At 43.0% G+C, this 23586-nt stretch overlaps 1 protein-coding gene across 1 annotated transcript in view; it reads left to right on the top strand.

Moving 5' to 3' along the window:
- Window positions 1-23586, top strand: part of UNC13B (unc-13 homolog B) — a 308551-nt gene that overhangs the window by 32461 nt on the left and 252504 nt on the right. The window contains exon 5 of the mRNA XM_065406871.1: window positions 1195-1252. Within this exon, the coding sequence (XP_065262943.1) occupies window positions 1195-1252 (58 nt within the window). The remainder of the gene's footprint in view (window positions 1-1194; window positions 1253-23586) is intronic.

Below are 23586 nucleotides of genomic sequence, written 5' to 3'. Positions count from 1 at the left end.
GGGTTGAAAGCTGAGTTTTAGCAGGGGAATTCTAGTGCCAGACACGCAGTGGAACATAGGTGCCCTCTAGTGATCCATCAAATTCTCGGTAGATGAAGAAGTTTGCATGAATTGTGATGCAATCACCAGTTCTTTTAGCTGCCTTGTCTGCTCATCCAGCCTGTTCTTTCTCGCTGTGCTTACCTATTCAGCTTCTTGCTAGTCAGTGGAAAGAAAGTACGTCCCTGTATTTACTTCCTCATTTATTGTGAAATAGCCTCGCTGGTGGTCAGTGTAAGGCATTGATTGACGAATCAATATTTCAAAACTTGCAGCTTCCACTGACTTTGGAGCCCTTTTTCCCAGTTCTTGGCTGGTGAGGGTTGTGTTCTTGACATTTTGCCTAATAGGATTAGAAATTATTCTACTTATCTTCTGTCTCTCGCCTCAGACAGACACTGGATTATTTTTGAATTATTGGTCCACAGTGGGAGGAGGCGGCCAAAATAATATCATAAACATCTCCAGGGAGCACTTTTAATGCTGTAGCAGACCTTTTTGGAATAAGCCAAAATTGGTTAAATGGAGTCTCTGTGTACTCCAGTGTAGTGTTAAATAAGATGTAAAATCCTTCATGTTGTTGGATGTTTCCAGACTCTGCTGAAAGAGTGTTCTGGTTATTGCACTACTAATGAGCACATGAATTATCTAGCTCTTTCCCAGTCCCCACATCCAGCACTGCCACAGCATTCAAACATGGGTACCTCAAATTCATATTTAGGCATCTAATATATACATTGCTGTATTCTCAGGCTTCTGAGTGAGCACACATTCCACTGAAATCACTGCTCAGCAGCTCCAAAAGGTAGACATTTCTATTTTAGGTGACTAAATATGGATTTAGGTGCCTAATTTGAGGCCCCCAAGTCTGAAATTTTTTGTCTTGAGCTTTTAAAGTAGATAAGACTTTACCCAAGCCTTGTGTGCAGTCATTAACAGATATTTTGGCATGGGATAGTGCCAGTTTTTACTTTTCTGGGAGCATGTTCTGTATTTGGGTATTCAGGAAAATATTATTTTGTACTTTAACACCCCCCCCACCTCCCACGCCAATATACTCTCAGAGCGTAAGCTTGTTACGTTCTGGAAATCCTGTTTCATAAGGTTACTTTCAATCTGTTATCTGTCTGCGCTCTCTCTTTTGTCTTCCCTTAGTATTCATTTTCAGAAGAAGTCCAGAAGAAACCATTGCCCACTGCTGCCTCCCAGTGTTGTAAGTATGACTTTATTTTCTCTCTCAACACGATGTTCTTTTAAATAACCATAGGGTGAAAGGGCATTAGTATATCTGGGCAAAGGTCTCTGGTTAGAGCTGCAGTTAGGAAATGGCAGCCTGCCTTGTAGAAGGTTACATCTAGGTCTGATGTTTATTTAATCTATTCGTTACTGACCTCGGAACCGAATGTAGGAGTGGGCTGATAAAGTTTGCGGATGACACAAAGTTGGGAGGTATTGCCAATTCGGAGAAGGATCGGGATTTTCTGCAGAGAGACTTGGATGACCTTGTAAATTGGAGTAAAAATAATAGGATGAGATTTAATAGTGAGAAGTGTAAGGTGATGCATTTAGGGATGACTAATAAGAATTTTAGTTATAAGTTAGGGACGCATAGGTTGGAAGTGACGGAGGAGGAGAAGGACCTCGGAGTCCTGGTTGATCGCAGGATGACTATGAGTCGGCAATGTGACGTGGCTGTGAAAAAAGCTAATGCGATTTTGGGATGCGTTAGGCGAGGTATTTCTAGTAGGGACAGGGGGGTGCTCCTTCCGTTATACAAGGCGCTGGTGAGACCTCATTTGGAATACTGTGTGCAGTTCTGGTCTCCTATGTTTAAAAAGGATGAACTCAAACTGGAACGGGTACAGAGAAGGGCCACTAGGATGATCCGAGGAATGGAAAACCTTTCCTATGAAAGGAGACTCGAGGAGCTCGGTTTGTTTAGCCTAACCAAAAGAAGGCTGAGGGGGGATATGATTGCTATCTTTAAATATATCAAAGGGATTAATACCAAGGAGGGAGAGGAATTAATTCAGCTCAGTAGTAATGTGGACACGAGAACGAATGGATATAAACTGGCCGTGGGGAAGTTTAGGCTTGAAATTAGAAGAAGGTTTCTAACCGTCAGAGGGGTGAAATTTTGGAACAGCCTTCCGAGGGAAACGGTGGGGGCGAAAGACCTTTCTGGCTTCAAGATTAGGCTTGATAAGTTTATGGAGGGAATGGTTTGAAGGGATAACGTGATTACAGTCAATTAGGCATTAACGTGCAATCGCGGGTAAAATGAGGGTCCGGCTGTAGAATCTTGCCTGTATGCTCGGGGTACTGCTGATCGCCATATTTGGGGTCGGGAAGGAATTTTCCTCCAGGGTAGATTGGCAGAGGCCCTGGAGGTTTTTCGCCTTCCTCCGCAGCATAGGGCAGGGGTCGCAGGCTGGAAGATTCTGTTGTGGGTGGGTCAGCTTTTGTGGCCTGCATCATGCGGGAGGTCAGACTAGATGACCATATTGGTCCCTTCTGACCTTAAAGTCTATGAGTCTGAGTCTATGATGTTAAACTAGCCATTTTTATAGGTCAGGAAGAATTCTCTAAATGTAGGCTTCTGCCATAAAGAACCCTATGAATGATCTTAACTGTACAAGATTAATAGTGAAATCTGAAACTCTGCCTTTAACCTATCCTTGTTTTACCTATGTAGTAGGCACATAAGGTTTGAGATCATCCAAAATGTTCAGATCTCTGTAGTAACTATGGATAATGGGAGAGTTGGATGGAATAAATTTCAGTCTTCACTCTGAGGTTGTTCTCTCCCCCCCCCCCCCCGTCAGATCATTAACATGATTTTTAAGAGTATTTTATGGTAGTCTTATGACTTTTTTTAATGGTGTATTTTTTTGAGGAGGAGAATATTTGGAGGCTGAAATCATGTCAGTGCACCTGTAAAAATGTAGCAACATTTTGTGTATTATTCCTAATATTGCATTTATTCTCAGCATATTCTTTAAAACAGTGAGATGGAAAAAAAAATTCATTAATGTTGTTTCTGCTTTAACTCACTATTTTGGGTCTGTTTCCTTTTTGGTACTTATGAAAATGTGAATGGGGGAAGAGTTTAGCACATGTTGTATACTGATTGTTTTGCAAAATTATATTTTTAGTTTGTAGCAGTGAGGGGATATCTAATGCTATTGTAAGGTGAAAGCAAAGTTGATACATCCTTTAATGGCTTGACTGCTTTTGGAAGTGTAACAGGGATGGGAGGGAATGCTCAGGCAATATTCTCTATAACTATACACTCCCCTTCGTCCTCAGCATAACTCTTCGGTGAAGTACAGGTCAGAGTTCAGTCTTTTCAGGACTTTTCAAAAAGCATTACACAGTGTTAAACCTCAGGGCTATTGTATGTAAAACCCTGATAAATGGATGGTAATAGACCCCAGTCAATTTCAAAGGGAGAGCACTATACGCTTTCTCAGTAAATCATTTTAAATAGTATAAAATATTGTAAGTAGTGTTTGAAATACTATGAATCAATTTTAAACAAAAGCTATTTGACAGTAAACTTCTGGTGTCCCTTGTACAGACTTGCACCTTTTGTTTCTGTTACAAACATTCAAATATAAGGCTTCAGCATAACGTTCTCTATACTTCAACACCGCACGTCCCCTCTGATCTTTTTTCAGAGGTCATTTTTCAGCCTTTCTGGCATGAATGTAGTATGTAGTGTGTCACCTGGACTCTGCAGAGCTTGAGAAATGGCAGGTCTCAGTCCTTCCAAGAAGTCTGTAGTCTGTATCCAGAGTGGTGCAGGGGTTGGGATCAGCATATAAAATATCCATTTCCTGGAGCTTGTTACAGGGCATCATCTCTCCAGAAGCCCAGCTAAGTCAGGCAAGAATTCACAAACCTTCAACTCACTAAGTGCTGCCCCAGTCTCTCCCTCGAAGTGAGATACAGTCCCAGTTAGCTGATAGCTCAATGGAAGTTCCACAGGCTCTGTAGCCTCTAGGGGTAACAAATGCTCCCCTGCCAGCTTTCCCTGTAGGTCCATAAAACATACCACAGTGATAGGTCCATCAATGGCTATTAGCCAAGGTAGTCGGGGACCACCCCATGCTCTGGGTGTCCCTAAACCTCTGACTGCCAGAAGCTGGGACTGGATGACGCGATGGATCACTCGATACTTGTGCTGTTCTGTTCATTCCCTCTGAAGCATCTGGCATTGACCACTGTTGGAAGACAGCATACTGGGCTAGATGGGCCATTGGTCTGACCCAGCATGGCCTTTCTTATGCTCTTATGATCAAACATTATCTTAATGGAGGGCTTCCCTGGTAAATAAAGCTGGAAGAGCACTAACCCATACCCAGCGTGGTACAGAGATTCGCACCCAGCCCACGCAGCAGACGCATCTTTTGGTCTTGCTTTGATCAGTCACTCAGTCCATAGAGCTGTCTTTAACTTCTGTATTTAGATCCTTCCCCCCGCCCCCATTGCACTTTGGTTACATCAGCGCTCCGAGGGTGACTTGGGTGTCACCTGCCAGGTGGGTTGCCCACAGTGAAAACTTTATATAATACAGCATCAAAACCGCTACGGAGCATGTCCGGTAACTGCCGCACCCTGTTCTGGAAGTTTCTGGGACCCTCTAGATGAGTTGCCCTGCTCTGCTCTGCTCTCTGCACATGTGCAGATACTCAGAATATCTAGCTAAGATCCTAGTCTCCTCCCCTGGAGCAATATAGTGAAATGCTGCAGTATCATGTGGGTTACAGAAGCAACATAATAAAATTCATGCTCTGTAATTCAAACAAGTCTGCTATCCTCTGTTAAAATCCTATAAGGCTAGGGTATTACACTCTACAGGTTATTTATCCAATAGGCTGATTATGGGATTGCTACAAAGCTGTTAACATTAGTAAAGGTTAATTACTGTTTACCTTTTTTTTGGACAGGAGAATTCTGTGTGTGGTTTAATCATTTTGTCTATAATATCTTCAGAGATTTTGAACATTTAACCAGTTAAAACATTCAGGTTTTCCTGGTCAGTTCTAGCTGAAAGCCCTACCAGAGAGTTTATCGAGCATCCCAACAGTGGTATCTAAAATAATTCCAAGTGCAGCTTTAAAAATTAAACAAATACTGTAGGTATTAAAGCAGGAAAATAATCCTTAAAATGGCTCCACATACAGAAAAGGACAATTATCGTATAAAATTTAAAACCAACAAACTGAATTGAAAAAACTAAAATATTTAAGTTGAGATGACTTAGCTATCAGGCTCCAAACTTCAAAGGATCAAAGAAAAGCAGTACCAATGTAAAATGGCTGAGGAATAAATGTTCTTCCAGATCATTAAAATGACTTTCATGGCTGCCTGCAGTAGCAATACAGAAGATTCTCAGCAGTTGTGAAAGGCTCATGTGAATGATCTTTTCCAAATCTCATGATGTGTGGGTGAATCAGGAGGAATTTTCATGTATCAGATAGCTGCACCTGTTTCCACAGCAGAGCATTTTTAAATCTTAAAGCTCCCATGACAAGCATCGTCTACTGTGTATAAAGCTTTTATTTTATGTAAATCAAGGTTGTAAAAATTAAAACTACAATTGTCATTTCTAGACCTCTTGCTAGTAGCCTCAATCTTGCTAGAAAGCAATCTTATTTATGAAACAGATAATGTGAAGGCCTGATGTCGGATCACAAATCAATTTTCATCTTGTTTAAAGAGAAAAATAAACTTATCAAACATTACACATGCTATGTGACTATTCTTTCTTGGAACAATGGCATTTTGTAGCCTTCCAGCCAAATGGAAAACCTAGGAGGAAACAGATCTGTTAGCAGTCTCCAAAGTATTAAATAATAGATCTTGCATGAGTGGTTAATTTGATTTGACCCTGGGCTTGAAAATGGAGCCATTAGAAATGTGGCAATGTAAATGTATACAGTAAGTGGCCAATCTATTAAATCTTTTTGAACTCCCAGTAAATTCTTTATAGCACACCCCTATCTACTCTTTGTCTATTGCCTTCAGTGGGAGCTGAGTGCTCAGTATCTCTGAAAATCAGGCTACTTGCATACCTAAATATGTAAGTAGTCCTCACCAAGTTCTGAAACCGTTGGCCTTGTAGCTCTTATTTTTACAAAGTAAATCTGTGGTTGTGCTGTTCCGAAGAGTACAGTGGGAGTCATGAGTGCTCGTACAGCTTCTGCACTGCCAGTATATAACTCAGTACTTTGCGGGGGAGGGGAGGGAGGGAGAGGGACGGACAACAAAAAAAAAAATTAAGAACCTTTAAGCGTTTAAATCTTAAAAGAAAAAAGTCTAGGACAGACCGGTTGTAATTCCATAGTGAAGGCTGAGTTGAGTTTTCCTTGTCAAACAGGGATTCAATCTCTTAATCTATGAAATAATATAGCTTATCCGACCTAAAAGTATAGCGCTTTGAGATAGAAGGAATATTCTTAGAATTTACAAATGCATCGGCTAATTTTGTTAAAAATCAATTTTTAAAAAAGCCCAAGAAATTTAGCACTCATCAGACTTATCCTAAATGAGATAAGACTCTTCCCAAGCTTCCCATAGGAATTACCAGATGGGATCAGACCCAAGATCTATTCAGTTCAAATCCTGTCTCTGACAAGAACCAGCACCAAATGCCTCAGAGGATGGTGCAAGTACCCCAGAGTAGGCAGATGTGGGTATGATCTGCCTCTGTGAAGGTCTCATCCTAAAAGTTAAGAGATTGTCTTAAAACCTGAAATATCCATATTTTAAATCCAGATTGGATGCTTTTCTAAAAAAGCTGTTATAGTTCAATCAAGAATTAATTCAGGGTAGTCCTATTGCCTGTGTTATGCAGGAGACCAGACTAGATCATCAGAGTGGTCCCTTCTGGCTTTACAATGTGTGAATCATATAGATAAAGCTCACTGAAATCTCATAGGTTGCACTTGAAGAAATTAACCATTGTTGCATCTAATTATAATTATAGACTGGGCCAGCGATAGTTCAGGTCATTTTTAAACTGGGCTTTCAGAGTTAACTCAAACAATCATGACACTTTCTCCAGCTAATTTGTATGTTGCAATTCTATTGGTTGAAATGAGTCAGTGGAATGAGAGGGGGTGGTTATACACATCTCATTGGTAGATTACTTGACCCCTACCTGTTACTGTTTTGCATTGGCTGTGTGGCTGTTCACTGCTTTGTCAGCATGGCGTTTCACTCCAATGGACTGGATTAGGTTCATTGAAGCAGGACTCCTGGCGAGGAAAAACCTCTCTGGGGGCACGAGCGATGGTTTATGGTCAACTCTCACATCCCTGGTCTTCTCCTATGCCTTCCTCATGGTGGCCATTTCTCCTCAGGGTGCAGCTTTCTAACGTTGAGAGAGGGGGCATGATGGGTGTGACAGGATCCCCGGGGTGCAACCTGGGACTGTAGAACCGCTGTGCCCCCTTACCTCACCAATCTGGATTGTCTCTCACAATGCCTTACTGGTGACAAGCAGCAAACCCCTCCAGGTGCTGTTACCACTCAGTACAACCTTATGTGGAGCCCCACACCCAGCCAGATTGCATGAATGCTCCCAGAGCCACTCACGAATCACACAGAGAGGCACCAGCCAAATCCTCCCAGCCTTGTACCTCAGGAATATACCGTCTTGCACTGCTCAAGACCCTTTCTTTAACAATGCAAGTTTATTAATTGGTTCACCTCTTCATCAATGGAAAGTGGACATACACCAGCCTTTGTAAACTGAGCAGATTTACCAAGCACTTCAGTCAAACTCACTGGTAAGGATAAACATTAGAATCAGTTTATTGATGACAAAAGATGGATTTTAAGTGATTATAAGTGATAGGCAAAAGTCAGAGTGGTTACCAAAGGAAAATAAAAGATAAGCACAGAGTCTAAATTCTCAACCTTATTAGACTAGGCAACATCTGGACTAAGCAGTTTTTCTCACCCCACTGGATACTGCAGATTGGTTACAGTCTTTCATATGCAGGCTCTCCCTGTTAGCCTGGGGACCTGTCTCCTCAGCTCCAGCTTTCTCGTTGTCTTCAGCATAGATGGGGGGGGAGAGACAGGACAAAACATGCGATCTCTGTCCTCTATTTCATATCCTCATTCCATGTGCTTGGAGAACATAAGTCCTGGCATATCTCGTTGGCATTGCTAAGTCACCAGTCAAGGTTGAGCAGTTCCTCTGGTGTGGCCTTGTGCAAGTGAGTCACTGAATTGTAACTCCCATGTTGGACAATGGCTGTTGATGGTGGTTTGAGCCCCGCCCGGATTTTGGTTAGGTCCTTTGTTGTTTCTGGGCAGCTAATATCTGGTGATTCCCCAACTCACAGCATATTTTAGTGACAACCATACAATATAATCTCATAATATCATATGCACGAATGATGTACTTATTTAGATAGAACAATGGCTTTCCGCAGATCATAGCCTTTCCCGTGATACCTTACACGGCCTGCTTTCTATGAAACATCACAATTGTATACAAATGATGAAGATGGGGGTTACACGGAGCTCCCCCTGAGGTACAGAGTGTCAAAATGGGGATCTATGATGAAGGAACGCAGCATATGGGAGAAAGACTCTGTGTTCAGCAGACTGCCACTATGCAAAGCAGGACCCTGGGTTGTGGGGGAGCGCAGCGTACATGCCAATGTCTCTGGCTTTCTAAAGGCTCTTTCTGCCGCAGGTGCCTTAATACCGGCTACCTTGGCAGGCTCTGGAGCCGAGGCAGCAGTTGCATGGGACGATCTTTAAATCCCGATGGGGGATCTTTCTAAAAGACCTGCTGTAGCTCAGCCCGAAGTTACGGGATTGACGCAAGTAAGCACTTGCTGAAATTCTGTGCTGTGGAGGAGGGCCGGTGTTATGGAGAAGTATAATGTTCCTTTCTGGCCTTATTTATTAATCTCTACTGATGCCTTGGCTCCCTACCCCAAGTCCCTATTGAGTGCAAAGTCCTGGATGTCCCCAACACAAGACTCCCCTGACAAAAACCTCTCCCCCCTCCAGGCCCTATTCACATCCTTGCCCTCTCCCCTCTGTCTTCAGCATAGCCACTAAATCTCCTCTCTCCTCACATGGGGTACTCTCCCGCTTGTCACCCCCCGTGCTCTGCACACTTTTCTGCTCACCTTTCATCCCCTCCCCTCCCCCCCACAACCATAACTCTGCTCTGTAGTCATTCCAGGCAATGAGTATACAGTTATGATTAGGGCGTTTTAGACCCAGATTTGATTAACTATTTTTAGAGGGTGCTGTAAATTTTTTTTTTCTTTTTGGCATAACTATATTGTAGAATTAAGGTTTTTTGGGTGCATAATATGTGCCTTTCCAGACCTTAACATGTTTGGATTTGTTTTTAATTTAACTTTAACTCTGAATTTCCTAATGCTTGTTTGTGGAAATAATCGCAGCACCCCCATAATGTCTTTTACCAGTAATCTGGAGTTAAAATTGAAAGAGCAAATCAGTAAGTTACATGGCTTTTATTTTATGGAAAAACACTGTTTGAAGTACACTAGCTTGCATGGAATCTTTATTTGATTACTCAGTTTGTTGAATCGCTGAATGCCAGACTCATTTAGCATTTTAGAAGGCAAGGATTTGTTCTTTATACATGCCCAAAATTGCTTCTAGCAATGTCAAATTCCATTATATTTCACTGCTGAGTCATTCTACCAGTGTTTACATGCTGTCCACTTCAAGTCAGTCACGATGCAAACTGGTACAGAAAGAAGTGTTTGCATTTTTAGAAAACATATTTAATTTTCTCTGCTGGCAAACCAGCAACTGCAAATATTGTCTGTAACCAGGGAGTTGTTAAATCTAAAATAGGCAGAAGTTTCTCAAGAGGGTTCTTATCAAGACAAGCTAATTGCTTCCAGATTGTTTGGTAAATTTGTCCCTTAATTCTTAGGAGTCAGAGGGCTCACTGACAGTTATTCTGAGAATTCTTGTTCTTCCCTTCAATGTGCATTCTCCCTCTGTTTGTGCTTCTGTCCCCTACCTGCAGTTGGACCCTGATGAAACCTTCTCTATTCTGGGTGACTGGTTCTGTCAGTCTTGTTCTGAGTTTACCTAGTGTGTAGTACCCCTGTCCACCCAGATCCTGTGTTTTCTGCTGTGCGCTCCCTTCAGAGATGGGTAGAATGGCTGACTGCTTGGCTGGGTGATGAGGAATGATAACAGTTCCTCTGATTATCATTGCTACTGCAAGAGGAAACCAAGCCAGCCTGTCCCAGAAGATGATTGGGAGGAGCAGGCAGAGAGGTCCAGGAGAGAGAGAGGAATGGATCTTGGCACTCTTTGGAACATCTCCGTTCGTTCTTCTCTGCCTTGTCTCCTTCTCCTCTCCCTCCACCCCCAGTACATCAGCAGCAAATCACTATTAAACACACTTTCCAGTTGTTTGTTTTTTTGGTGATAATGTTTTTTCTGGTACTGCTTCTGTTTGGAGAAATCCAATAGCTCTGTAGGTGGCAGGAACTTGGATAAATGTTACACAGTGCTCATAGTTAAAATTATGGCAAAATATTTTGTATCATATCCTTCTGATGACTAGAGTATAGAAAGGTAGATAAATTCTCCAAGGCTCAGTTCCAGCCCACATAAATTTGATTGTGTTGATCTTTTTTTAAACATTTCAGAAAAAGCAAGTACATTTTGCAAACAACAAAACCCACAACCATATTTATCTTCATATTGGGCAACATTTTCAAAAGCTTCCAAGTTTCACCTTGAAAAGTGACGGGAGACGCTTCAGGAGCCTAATTGCTATTGGCTTTCCAAGGGACTTAGGAGCCCAAGTGTCTTGAGCCACTTTTGAAAATGGATGTTAAGCTTCTAAATTGTTTAAATGCTTCTGAACACTTTACCCATAGTGCATAAGAACATGTTCTTCTTTGAGTGGCCGCCTCTTATTTGCACTAGTGGAACTGGTGCTTCCTGGCATTGAGCTGTGCTGTCTTCTGGAGAGCAGTAGCCATTGGTGCCCCTCACCCCACCCTCTATCTCCTCACACAGGGTTCACTGTGTATAAAAGGGGGAGTGGCCCCCCACTGTCCCTCAGTTCCTTCTTGACCATTGGAGGTGCAGCAAATTTGGACATCGCACCAGATCCTTGATGCACATTTTGTTAGTTCTTCCTTTTCTTCTGCATTTTCAGGGGTATTTTTGTGTTAGATTGTTGGTTGGTACAAGTTTCTTTCTTTAAAAGATCAAAGAAGAAATAGTACCTATCTGGCATGGGTGTGTGTGAGGGCTGCCTCACCATGCTGAAGGGGAGCCTCCTTAAGACCCATCAATTTAGTTTGGTAATGTGTAAGTCCAGCATGGACTTTGGAGATCGATTAGCCTAAGTGGCTCTGCCTCTGACTTACGCAGGATCCAGGTCTCTAGTCTTAATTGGCTGACTGAGCCCAGTGTCAAGGTTCTGGCACAGATTATACAGCACCAAAGTCCCTGGACCTTCTAGGACAGAGGTGGGCAAACTACGGCCCGTGGGCCACATCCAGTCCGCGGGACCGTCCTGCCCGGCCCCTGAGCTCCCGGCCGGGGAGACTAGTCCCCGCCCCTCCCCTGCTGTCCCACCTCCCCCACAGCCGCAGCATGCCGCGCCACCAGCGTGGGAGGGAGCTGCACTGAGGGGGCAGGGGAGACCAGGGAGGGAGGCTCACCTGCAGCCTTAGGGGAGCAGGCGGTGCAGGTGGCGGGAGTGTGGCGAACGCGGATGGAGGACTCAGGAGGAACACTTTGCAGGAGAGGGTGGTTAGGGTTTGGGGAGGCACAGCGTTCCCTACCTGGCCCCCCGTACAGTTTTGGAACCCTGATGTGGCCCTCAGGCCAAAAAGTTTGCCCACCCCGTTCTAGGATCACCAAATCTGATGTAGAGGTTCCAGACACTATCAACGCAGTCCTGAGATCCCGCTAGATTGACCTAATCTGACGCCGAGGTCCCATTGCTGTTGATGTAGCACTGAGGTCTCTACATCCCTATCGTCAACCTAATCTGGTGTGGTGGTTCTAGCGCAGTCCACTACAGTGAACCAGGAGTGGTTTTGTATCCACTATAAGTGGCATGAAGGTTCTTGGAACCATCCAGGTTGACCTGGTATAGTGCCTTGGGTGCAGCTCCATGAGTCTCTAGTGAATCACTTGATGAAATGGTCTGGTGGCCATTATGCACAACATTGTCTTCACAGCCATCTGGGTTCCCTGAGTCTGGTGCTAAATTTTTTGCCCCATTGAATGGTATACCACCTCCTTGAAGTGGTCCAGCACCAGGATAAGTGGTGTTAGGTCCCCAGATCCATCCAGGTTGACAGTCTAGTGCATAAGGTTCTGTTATACAATTGACATGCAGGCCACTTGCCTGAAGTGGTTTTTTGCACAGTGTAAACTGCACTACCATCCCTGTTTCCATTGGGTGCAATGATAAGCACCGGTGACTGAGTCGCTAGCTGAAGTGGTTCTGTACCTTGTCAGAGTGATTTGGGTTCCCAGCATCAGCAATACCCAGGTTCATAGGTTTTCCCACATCAGCTGGGTCCAAGGCCAGTGCTGTTGATTCTATGATGTGCCACTTAAAGGTGTGACACCTTACTCAAGTGCCTGCAAGGTTCGCTGAATTGTCAGTGTTGCCTGATTCCAGTGCTGAAGGTCCCGCACCCTTGATTTTCTGGCACCATCAATTCTATGTTAGTCAGTCTGTGGAACTCTTTGCCAGAGGATGTTGTGAAGGCCAAGACTATAACAAGGTTCAAAAAAGAGCTAGATAAGTTCATGGAGGATAGGTCCATCAATGGCTATTAGCTAGGATGGGCAGGGATGGTGTCCCTGTTTGCCAGAAGCTGGGAATGGGTGACAGGATGGATCACTTGATGATTACCTGTTCTGTTAATTCCCTCTGGGACACCTGGCATTGGCACTGTCGGCAGACAGGATACTGGGCTAGATGGACCGTTGGTCTGATCCAGTCTGGCCGTTCTTATGCTCTGCAATTCAGTGCTGAGCATCCAGTACTGGAGGTCCAGGAGAATCACATGCAGTGGGTAACACGTGCTAATCAGGGAATTCCTTTATCTATAGTACTATTTCCACATGGTGATCTGGGATGTTCACCTTGCTCTCCAGCCTTTTCAAGATTTTGTGTACTCTGTCAGAGATGAAAGCTACACAGCAGGGTTTTGAGTTGAGAGAGCATTTGCGTAACATTCAAAACCTTCTCCTTGTGATCAAGACCAAATACCCATCTGCTGGGGAAAAAGTGTCCAGACAGATTCTTTGGACAGAGTTCTTGTGTACCACCACAGATGTGCTTATTTTGGGGAAGTTCTGTGGCCTGTGTTATACAGGAGCCCAGACTAGATGATCAGTCATCCTTTCTGATCTTAGAATCTATGAATGTGGACTGAGACCTAAGATTCAGATTATCTGTTAAGCAAGGGGAGTAAATCCTGACTATTACTTGTTTGTTATCAAGGGCATCCGCCACTATCTACAGTTTTGCTTCAGTCAAACAAGACTCGGTGTTGTTGGTAGATTCCCCTTTCTTGGACCGGAATCAGGAATTCCTCTGTTTTTCCTCTGTTTTCCATCTGAGTCCATTGGTTCAGGAGATCTGTCTGCGGGCAAGTAATGGAGCTAAGATGTCATCACTAACCCTAACTGGCTGCTAGCAGTTTTGTCTTCCAACATTTTTGCTTTGATGTTAGCTCTGTTCTCCTGTTCACTGGATGTTTGCCCTCAGCCAGGGGTAAGTGTAGATTTCAGCCTGAGTCTTCTCAGGGTTCAGATTGCTGAAACATTTGATAAGAACTTACTTCAGAAGTCTAGTGGAACCTACTGAAAATCAGTAACTTTTGACCAAGTAATCCTCATGCTTCTAATCATAGAACTGGAAGGGACCTTAAGAGGTCATGTAGTCCAGTCCCCTGCACTCAGGGCAGGACTAAGTATTATCTAGACGGTTCCTCACAGGTGTTTGTCTAACCTGCTCTTAAAAACCTTCAATGACAGAGATTCCACAACCTCCCCAGGCAATTTATTCCAGTGCTTAACCACCCTGACAGTTAGGAAGTTTTTCCTAATGTCCAATCTAAATCTCCCTTGCTGCAATTTAAGCCCATTGCTTCTTGTCCTAGCCTCAGAGGTTAAGAACAACAATTTTTCTCCCTCCTCCTTGTAACAACCTTTTATATACTTGAAAACTGTTATGTCCCCTCTGTCTTCTCTTCTCCAGACTAAACAAACCCAATTTTTTCAATCTTCCCTCATAGCTCATGTTTTCTAGGTCTTTAATTTTTGTTGCTCTTCTCTGGTCTCTCCCCAGCTTTCCTGAAATGCGGTGCCCAGAACTGGACACACTACTCCATTTGGGGCCTAATCAGCACAGACCAGAGTGGAAGAATTACTTCTCCTGTCTTGCTTACAAAACTCCTGCTAATACATCACAGAATGATGTCTTTCCCCCCCCCCCCCCCCAACAGTGTTACACTGTTGACTCATATTTAGCTTGTGATCCACTATGACCCCCAGATCCCTTTCCGCAGTACTCCTTCCTAGGCAGTCATTTCCCAGTTTGTATGTGTTCAACTGATTGTTCCTTCCTAAATGGAGTACTTTACATTTTCCTTATTGAATTTAATCCTATTTATTTCAGACCATTTTCCCAGTTTGTCTAGATCATTCTGAATTTTAATCCTACCCTCCAAAGCACTTGCAACTCCTCCCAGTTTGGTTTCATCCACAAACTTTATAAGTGTACTCTGTATGCCATTATATAAATCACTGATGAAGATATTGAACAGAACAGGACCCAGAACTGATGCTGCCATCCATGCTGCTTGGATTTGATTTCAGCTTCCACCCTCACAAACTCAAGGCAACTGTCCTCACTCACCTTATAATAACTTAATTTTTGGGAAGGTTATTCTATGTAATGCTAAGGTTGCTTGAGATAATTGCTTTGTCTTGATGGCAGATCCAAAGGAAACTGGATTTCTTAGCTATGTGATTGATGGGGTTATGATAGAAAGGTGGATAGAAAGCTGGCTAGATCGTCGGGCTCAACGGGTAGCGATCAACGGCTCCATGTCTAGTTGGCAGCCAGTTTCAAGTGGAGTGCCCCTGGGGCCGGTTTTGTTCAATATCTTCATTAATGATCTGGAGGATGGCGTGGACTGCACTCTCAGCAAGTTTGCAGATGACGCTAAACTGGGAGGAGTGGTAGATACGCTGGAGGGTAGGGACAGGATACAGAGGGACCTAGACAAATTAGAGGATTGGACCAAAAGAAACCTGATGAGGTTCAACAAGGACAAGTGCAGAGTCCTGCACTTAGGACGGAAGAATCCCATGCACTGTTACAGACTAGGGACCGAATGGTTAGGAAGCAGTTCTGCAGAAAAGGACCTAGGGGTTACAGTGGACGAGAAGCTGGATATGAGTCAACAGTGTGCCCTTGTTGCCAAGAAGGCTAACGGCATTCTGGGCTGTATAAGTAGGGGCATTGCCAGCAGATCGAGGTGTCACCACAGTCCACCTAGCTGAGAGCCAATAATGGCCAGACAGGGATAAGGAAGAGTTGCTTTATTCTGCAGAAGAAAGGAGAGCTTTGCACCTTGGTACAAAAACTCTGTCTTACACGCATTTTACAGATCCTTTATACACATTCAGACAAAGGCCCTTACTGTGTTAACACTTGATTGGTGGTTGTCAGACCCATGCTTTTGCTATCTGGTCAGTGAAAACTGGCTTGGGACCAGCTCCAACTACCTTAAGGCCTTGAAAGGGAAGACAGTTGAAAAGTTCAGGCTACTGTGTCCTTAAGGTGTCTGCTTCCCCCTAATGGCCGCCGGCTGACATAACGGCTGCTCTGTTAAGGGGGGTCACTAGTAACTTTCACAGAGGGACGTGATCGTTCCCCTCTATTCGACATTGGTGAGGCCTCATCTGGAGTACTGTGTCCAGTTTTGGGCCCCACACTACAAGAAGGATGTGGAAAAATTGGAAAGAGTCCAGCGGAGGGCAACAAAAATGATTAGGGGGCTGGAGCACATGACTTATGAGGAGAGGCTGAGGGAACTGGGATTGTTTTGTCTCCAGAAGAGAAGAATGAGGGGGGGATTTGATAGCTGCTTTCAACTACCTGAAAGGGGGTTCCAAAGAGGATGGATCTAGACTGTTCTCAGTGGTACCTGATGACAGAACAAGGAGTAATGGTCTCAAGTTGCAGTTGGGGAGGTTTAGGTTGGATATTAGGAAAAACTTTTTCACTAGGAGGGTGGTAAAGCACTGGAATGGGTTACCTAGGGAGGTGGTGGAATCTCCTTCCTTAGAGGTTTATAAGGTCAGGCTTATAAAGCCCTGGCTGGGATGATTTAGTTGGGGATTGGCCCTGCTTTGAGCAGGGGACTAGATGACCTCCTGAGGTCCCTTCCAACCCTGATATTTTATGATTCTATGAGTGCTACAGGGTAACTATTCATTAAGCTGCCCTGGGAGCATTCACTCCAGTGCAGGTGTCTCTCTTGCTTTGGTGTTGGAGTTTTTGTTTCACGAATCTCTTGGGGCCCTCTGATCTGCTATTGGTCAGACTGTCACCTGTACCATACCTCTGTGGCAACAGCGTTCCTTATAACCATTTCTATAGACTAGGGACTCAGTGAGATACAGGCCAAATAGCTAATCCTTATAAACTGTAGCCAAAATGGGAAATGTGATTTGGTTAGTGACCTCACCTCTTCCATTCTCAAGCCCTCTCAGCTTCCATTTTATATGGGTTACTATCCTGTCTGTATTTCCCCATTTATCTTTTATACCCTTTTTATGATATGGCAGGTATTAATTCAGCTAGAGATATCAGAAGGTATCAGTTAATCTGAAGACGGTATCTGTTTCATGTCTTCATGCTATGTTTTACATACAGTTTGCAAATCTGATGCTTAAAGCTCCATATGTCCCTAAAGCAAAAATTTGTCCCTCACTGAAGTCTGTTCTGGGAGAGCAAAATTCTGGTTACTTCTAATACTCCTGATTTGCAGTTTAGAGCTGATTCATGTTTTGGTGGCTTTGCTGCTCACCTTTTGAGGGGGATGGTACTGCTCACTAATCTCTCGCAAGTGGAAATATGCAGAGGCCACTCAAAGAAAAAGGTTACAAAACCAATAACTGTTCTTTGAGGGTGTTGCCTCTGCATATTCACACTTTCCCTGCCCACGTTCCCCAGTTCTTCAGACACTCAGGTCAAGAACTCCAAAACTAGGGAAGGAATTGCAGGATGTTTGGGGTCACCTCCCTTTGCATTCTCTTATTGCTCCAAGAGGGGAGAGAGGGAGGGGCGTGTGGCCCCAATGGATACTGCTCTTCAGGAGATTCCACAGCTAAGTGCCAGTCCCGCAGCTGTGAATTTGCAGAACTGAGGGGGACAAGGTGGGTGAGGCAATATCTTTTACTGGACCAACTTCTGTTGGTGCGAGACACCATCTTTTGAGCTGCGCAGAGCTCTGAAATGCTGAAGAAGAGATCTGTGTAGCTCAAAAGCTTGTCTCGCACCAACAGAAGTTGGTCCAGTAAAATATACTACCTCACCCACCTTGTCTCTCTCATCTTTGGACCATCATGGCTACAACTACACTGCAAACAATATGCAGAAGTGACACTCTTGAAGAGCACAGATACTTACCAGTAATCTCACTTGTTAATGTTCTTTCTAAACAGAAAATAAATCTTACCAGACTCGGAGGGTTAAACTGTATCCAAACACTGTTACGTAGGCCACAACTTGCTGACGAATTTATTTATAAAGAGATTGTAAAAGCAAATAGTACACTGGGAAATAATGTAATGCGCTACAGTGGTTGGAAGATGGCATCATTGTTGCAGAATGACTATACGGGCATGCTAGGAAGCTCAGAGCTCTTTCAAAAATCTTAGCGCTCTCTCTCTCTCTCTCTCGCTTGAATAGGCATCTATGTGGTTGAAGAAAATGAAAATCGTGTGTTTGTAAAACTGCAGATGGATGCCTTATTTACGTGGATGACTAGTGTCCACAGACCCCAGTAGGCACTGTAAAAACACCTAGGAAGATGCCTCCTATCCAAAAGAGTGTTTTATCTACCTTAAGGCAAGACTCATTTATTAGTTTATTAAGCAGTAGGAGGAAGTGTGGGGTAGAAAGACAAAATTACAATAACAAAACAAACCATGAGGTTATCCAGATAAGTAACCTTGATGATAAAAAGGCTTCTTTGGTGGTGGTGGAATTTTTAATATATGTTATGACTGTCTGTGGGCTCTATCAGCTTTTTAGGTATTGAAGGAGAACTGGTAAGTCCACTCACCACTTTGCACCTGCCTGACTTGTTGAGTTCTTAAAGAGGAAATCCAAAACTCTGTAGAAAATCTCTTAACATTTGTTTGATATCCCTAATACTTGACAGTTTAGCCTGCGTAGTTTTAAATTGCTGAAATTGTTTTAATACAGTTGTTTAAAAATCTGTTGCTCATTCACTTATATGGCAAACACATCAAAGTTCTGAGTTTACTAAGCGAAAGTTGGATGGCAGGAGAGAGATCACTTGATCATTACATGTTAGGTTCACTCCCTCTGGGGCACCTGGCATTGGCCACTGTCGGTAAAGAGGATACTGGGCTGGATTAGGATGACCAGACAGCAAGTGTGAAAAATCGGGACGGGGTGGGGGGGGGGGTAATAAGAGCCTATATAAGAAAAAGACCCCAAAATCGGGACTGTCCCTATAAAATCGGAACATCTGGTCACTCTAGGGCTGGATGGACCTTTGGTCTGACCCAGTATGGCCGTTATTATGTTCTTAAGTTGTTTACCTTACAGCCACCAAAGATAATGCAGAGAGCAGTGGGCTAGGTAGCTGTGATGTTATGAGCAGCTGTAGGGCATACACAGAACTCTGGCCCTGGCTCTTCGCATCTGAGTAAAGGTGGAACATTGATTCAGAGTTTTGCTACCAAAATGCGTGCTTGTAAAAGTTTGCATGTGTAAGGTGAGTAGTTTAAAAACTAGTAACAGGTTTATGGGGGGGGGTGTGGCGTTCCGCCTCGGCCAGCGCCTAGCAGCTGACTTAGAACTGGTGCATGTTTGCATGTGTAAGGTGAGTAGTTTAAAAACTAGTAACAGGTTTATGGGGGGGGGGCCGGCGTTCCGCCTCGGCAGGCGCCTAGCAGCTGACTTAGAACTGGTGCGTGTTTGCATGTGTAAGGTGACTAGTTTAAAAACTAGTAACAGGTTTATTCTACACCTTTGCATTGACTTTTAAGAGTGCAGCTCAGCAAACTGGACATCATGAAACCATTAAATACTGTACTGAACAATTGTACATGGATGGATTTGCTACTGAGTTGCAAGGGAGGCCAGACCCGCCACATCACTGCTGACACTCCCGATTAATTCTATCGGTTTAAAAGCTTTGTACACTTCATTTTGCTTTTACAAACCCATCTGGGGTATATACAGTGCCCCAAAAGTCTGTGTTTAAAAAAAAAAAAAAAAATTCAATGAAGCTTCAAGGCTTTTAAAGAGCTCCGGATCACTTGGTCATAGCTGTGCTTCTGAACCTGCCAAGGCCCTAAATCCGGGGTATAAGTAGAGCAGCTTGGAAAGCAGAATTTTTGTCCAGTGAAAAACTTCAAGTTTTGGGGAAACTTTTAATCCCAAGAAGGGGCAAAAACTTAAATTTGTCAATATTTTGTTTTGAAAACACCAAAACATTCTTGCACTGGGAACATTTGAGTGTTTCCAAAACACAAGAGCTCCCTGAGATCCCAGGCTGCTGACCTGGGGAATCCACCAAGCCAACTGCGGGGAAACTGAGGATTCTAACCAGCCTGGTTTCCGTTGGAAGTTTAAGCCAAATTGAGATGTTTCAATGGAATGTTTCAAATCTCTTGAATCAGTGTTTTCAGATGGACAATTATTCCACCAGAACATTTTCGGTCAGCTTTAGATAACAGAGAAAATATACGTATGCTGTGGAATCAGTGTCTTTGGCATCATTAAGACCGGTGGTCCGTCTCAGCTATAAGTGACTTACTGTAAATAAAAGTAAGTGAACAGGTGACTCTTTCTTTTGTGAAATAATTGGCTCTCAAACAAGAGGGAATTCAGCAGTACAACTATGACTAGATTTGAACAAATTCAGTTAAAAACTATTCAACTTTTTTGTGACTAAAACTGCCAGATTCACATTATGACCCCTTCTGTTGTCTTATTTGTGAATATTTAGGTGAGTGAGCTTTTCAGAAGGATGTCTGTGGAAAGCCAAAGCAGCAAGAATACTTGTATGAATGAATATTCTTTAGTATCCAGACTGGAAACACGTTGGCCATTTTGAAAAGCTTATTGTTTGCACAATAGATTAAAATTCTTCAAATTCATGGATGATTTGCAAACAGAAAAAAGCAATTCCTGCTGTCTCTAAAACTTTGGATATACAGTCAGGGGAAGGGAGAATCAACACAATATAAGATGACTCTACATGACCAATCAAATGGCCTGAAAAGCAAATGCCCATAGTGACCAGTCTGTAAACAAACTGTAGGCTACAACTTGTTCTTACAAACTATTCTGTAAATAGCACAGTGGTAAAAATCATGACCTGTTCATGGATAGAAAAAATGGTTAAATTTATGACTAATTCACTTTGAGTTAATAATTTGCCAAGCGTTAGTCACAACTGCCTCTCTTGATTCTTTCTGCTGGGACAGTTTGGTTTTCAGATGGCATGTCAGTCTTAGTGTATTAAACACATTAATACTAATCTTTTGGTATTAGCAATAAAGGTAACAATGAGTTTGAGTTTTTACTACAGCAATGGAATGTAATTTGTTTTCTTAAATTTAATATGATTTAAACTGGTAATGAAATTACCACTAAAGCTATGCCTGGAAGCTAAAAGCATAGTTCTTGGAGTAATGAATTTTGCCCTGGAAGTCTGTTCAGATTGAAAACCAAAATACAAGGCTACCAAATTTCACTGAGAGTAGCAGTTCCACAATTGTAGAATTGATGTTGTGAAGGCCAAGACTATAACAAGGCTAAAAAAAGAACTAGATAAATTCATGGAGGATAGGTCCATGAATGGCTATTAGTCAGGATGGGCAGGGATGGTGTCCATAGCCTCTGTTTGCCAGAAGCCTGGAATGTGTGACAGAGGATGGATCACTTGTTGATTACCTGTTCTGTTCATTCCCTCTGGGGTGCCTGGCATTGGCCACTGTTGGAAGACAGGATACTGGGCTAGATGGACCTTTGGTCTGACCCAGTATGGCCGTTCTTATATTTGTCATCACAGTTTTTGTATATAAAGGCTAACAGACTGTAATATTTAACTATCTACTGTATTCCAAAATTGTGTCCTCCAGAAGGAAAGAAATGTATAAAACAAACAAGTGGGTTTATTTATGATTGCATCTGTAAACCAAATAAAATCCTGTGTGCCTTGGTAATTGAACGGGTAGTCCTGTAATTGAAAAGACAGATGGCAGCTCTGTTTGATGTTAGTGCTATGCTATGAACACAACTGGCATCCTGCTGTTGTCATGGAGAAAATTAACCAGCGCTCTTCTGCTAATTTCTGTTTGTGCACAGATATTAGGGGAGTTGAATTGGTTTGTAATAATTTAAGGGAAGTGCCTGCTAATCTCGCAATAACTTTTCCTGGTTTTAGACTTCACAGCCTTCGGGTCCAGTTAGTAGGAGGGGCCCTAACATTGGTGTGCTGAAACTAGGTTCAAATTTTATATGAAAACTAAATGAAATAAAAAAACCCAACCTACTCTTAAAGGATGAACTGGGGTGTCAAATGGCCACAAGTAAATTATCGAGGGGGGGAAAAGGCAGATACTCATGTCTGTGTCCCACCCCCATCCCCTGAAGCACATCACCTCCCCTTCACCCACCATTTCCCTTCTTCCATCTCTCATCTCCTTTGCCAGCTTCACCCTTTCCTCCTTACAGGTCAGCTTGGGTCTTGGGCCTTGTTTTACAGTGTTTAAAAACTGAACTGAGGGGAGAAAGGAGCTGATACTTGCAATGAAAACAACGTAAATAAACATAAATCTGATAGTTCCCCCCCCCCCCCCGAGAGAAGAGCCCTCCTTACTTGCTGGGGGAGAGGAGGGAGAGAGAAAAAGAGAAGTTAGGGTTTGTCTACATGGCAAGTTATTGTGCTACAAGCCAGAGTGTGAATCTACAGTTCCCCCCACCCCCAGCTTGCTGCGCAACAATGTCCCATGTGGACACTGCCACAGCATACTGAAAGTCCCAGAGTGCAGTGCACTGTAGCAGCATCCACACAGGATGTTACTGCATGGCAAACTGGTGTGCTATAGATTCACAGCCTAGTTTGCTGCACCGTAACTTGCTGTGTAGAGAAGCCCTGTGTCAAAAGGTTTTTAAACCCATTTTTCCCTTCACATGCATGGCTGCACTCTAAATTCTGCCTCCTGAGAACTTGTCATTGTGGTTGTTTCAGGAAGCAGTAATATTTGTGAGCAGAATCTACCTATGTCCCTTTATCGAGAATGTACATATTATTTATCCCCCCACATCTGCTCCCCTCTTTTTTTAAAGACTGGGGGGATAGCGGAACAGAATCTGCGAAGCTCTGTTTGCCTTCTAAAGAGAAGTACTTAAGCACCATCAAGTACATTGGAAGTTCTGTGCCCAAACTTTGCTGGTTAAACTTGATTAGAGATTGTCTACATTCACTCAGCACAGAGCACTGGGATAGACAGTAAGACAGATTGAGTGATTTAGCAGCTTTAGTGTAAAAAGTGGACAGCAATAAATGGTAGCAGTCCAACAGTGTGGAATGCAACCCAGCTACTTCAACAAATGTGTAAATAGTAATGAAATGACATGCAGCACTTCAAATTAGACTGCATTAAATCTTCATATTCTGCTACATTCTTCAGTGTCTCTGGTGATCCTGCACTCTGATCCGCGCTTGGCAGTGTGAAAATGTAGGGAAAGTTCTCCCCTGTGTAGTTACATAATTGAGACATAGAACAAGCATATGTTGTGCTCAACTAATTGTGGGAAGTTAGATGTATTTTATAAAATGTGTTAGTGAGAGGAGTGCTTTAGCTTTCAAGGGACCAAACTCTCAGCATTGCATAGTCCTTAATTGGAGGTTTATTTGAAACTTAATTTGTGTTGATGCTTATGACTCCAAAATAATGTGATAACTCAGACACATAATGTTGGTGTTTAATTAAAGCAGACACGGTAGCTGGTTTATTTAATCTCTCTATTTTAGAATTGATTTATTTTGCTATTATATCAATTATTAAGGCTAATCTTATGTGCTGCTTGGATGATTTTAAACTGTAACTTTACATCTTTTACCTCCCTCCATTTCTATTAAAGTCAAGGTGTTGAATTTTAGCAAGTTTCTAACCTTTTGAATAAAATTTAAATAGAAGCCACACTTCAAAGGTGACCTGCAAGAGATTGTTTTTCAAAAACTGAGCTTG

Source organism: Emys orbicularis, chromosome 6 (assembly GCF_028017835.1).
Source record: "Emys orbicularis isolate rEmyOrb1 chromosome 6, rEmyOrb1.hap1, whole genome shotgun sequence".
In the NCBI taxonomy this organism is placed as follows: Eukaryota; Metazoa; Chordata; order Testudines; family Emydidae; genus Emys; species Emys orbicularis.
The sequence above is the reverse complement of the archived record's forward strand: the minus strand, read 5'-3'. Positions and strand labels throughout refer to the sequence as shown.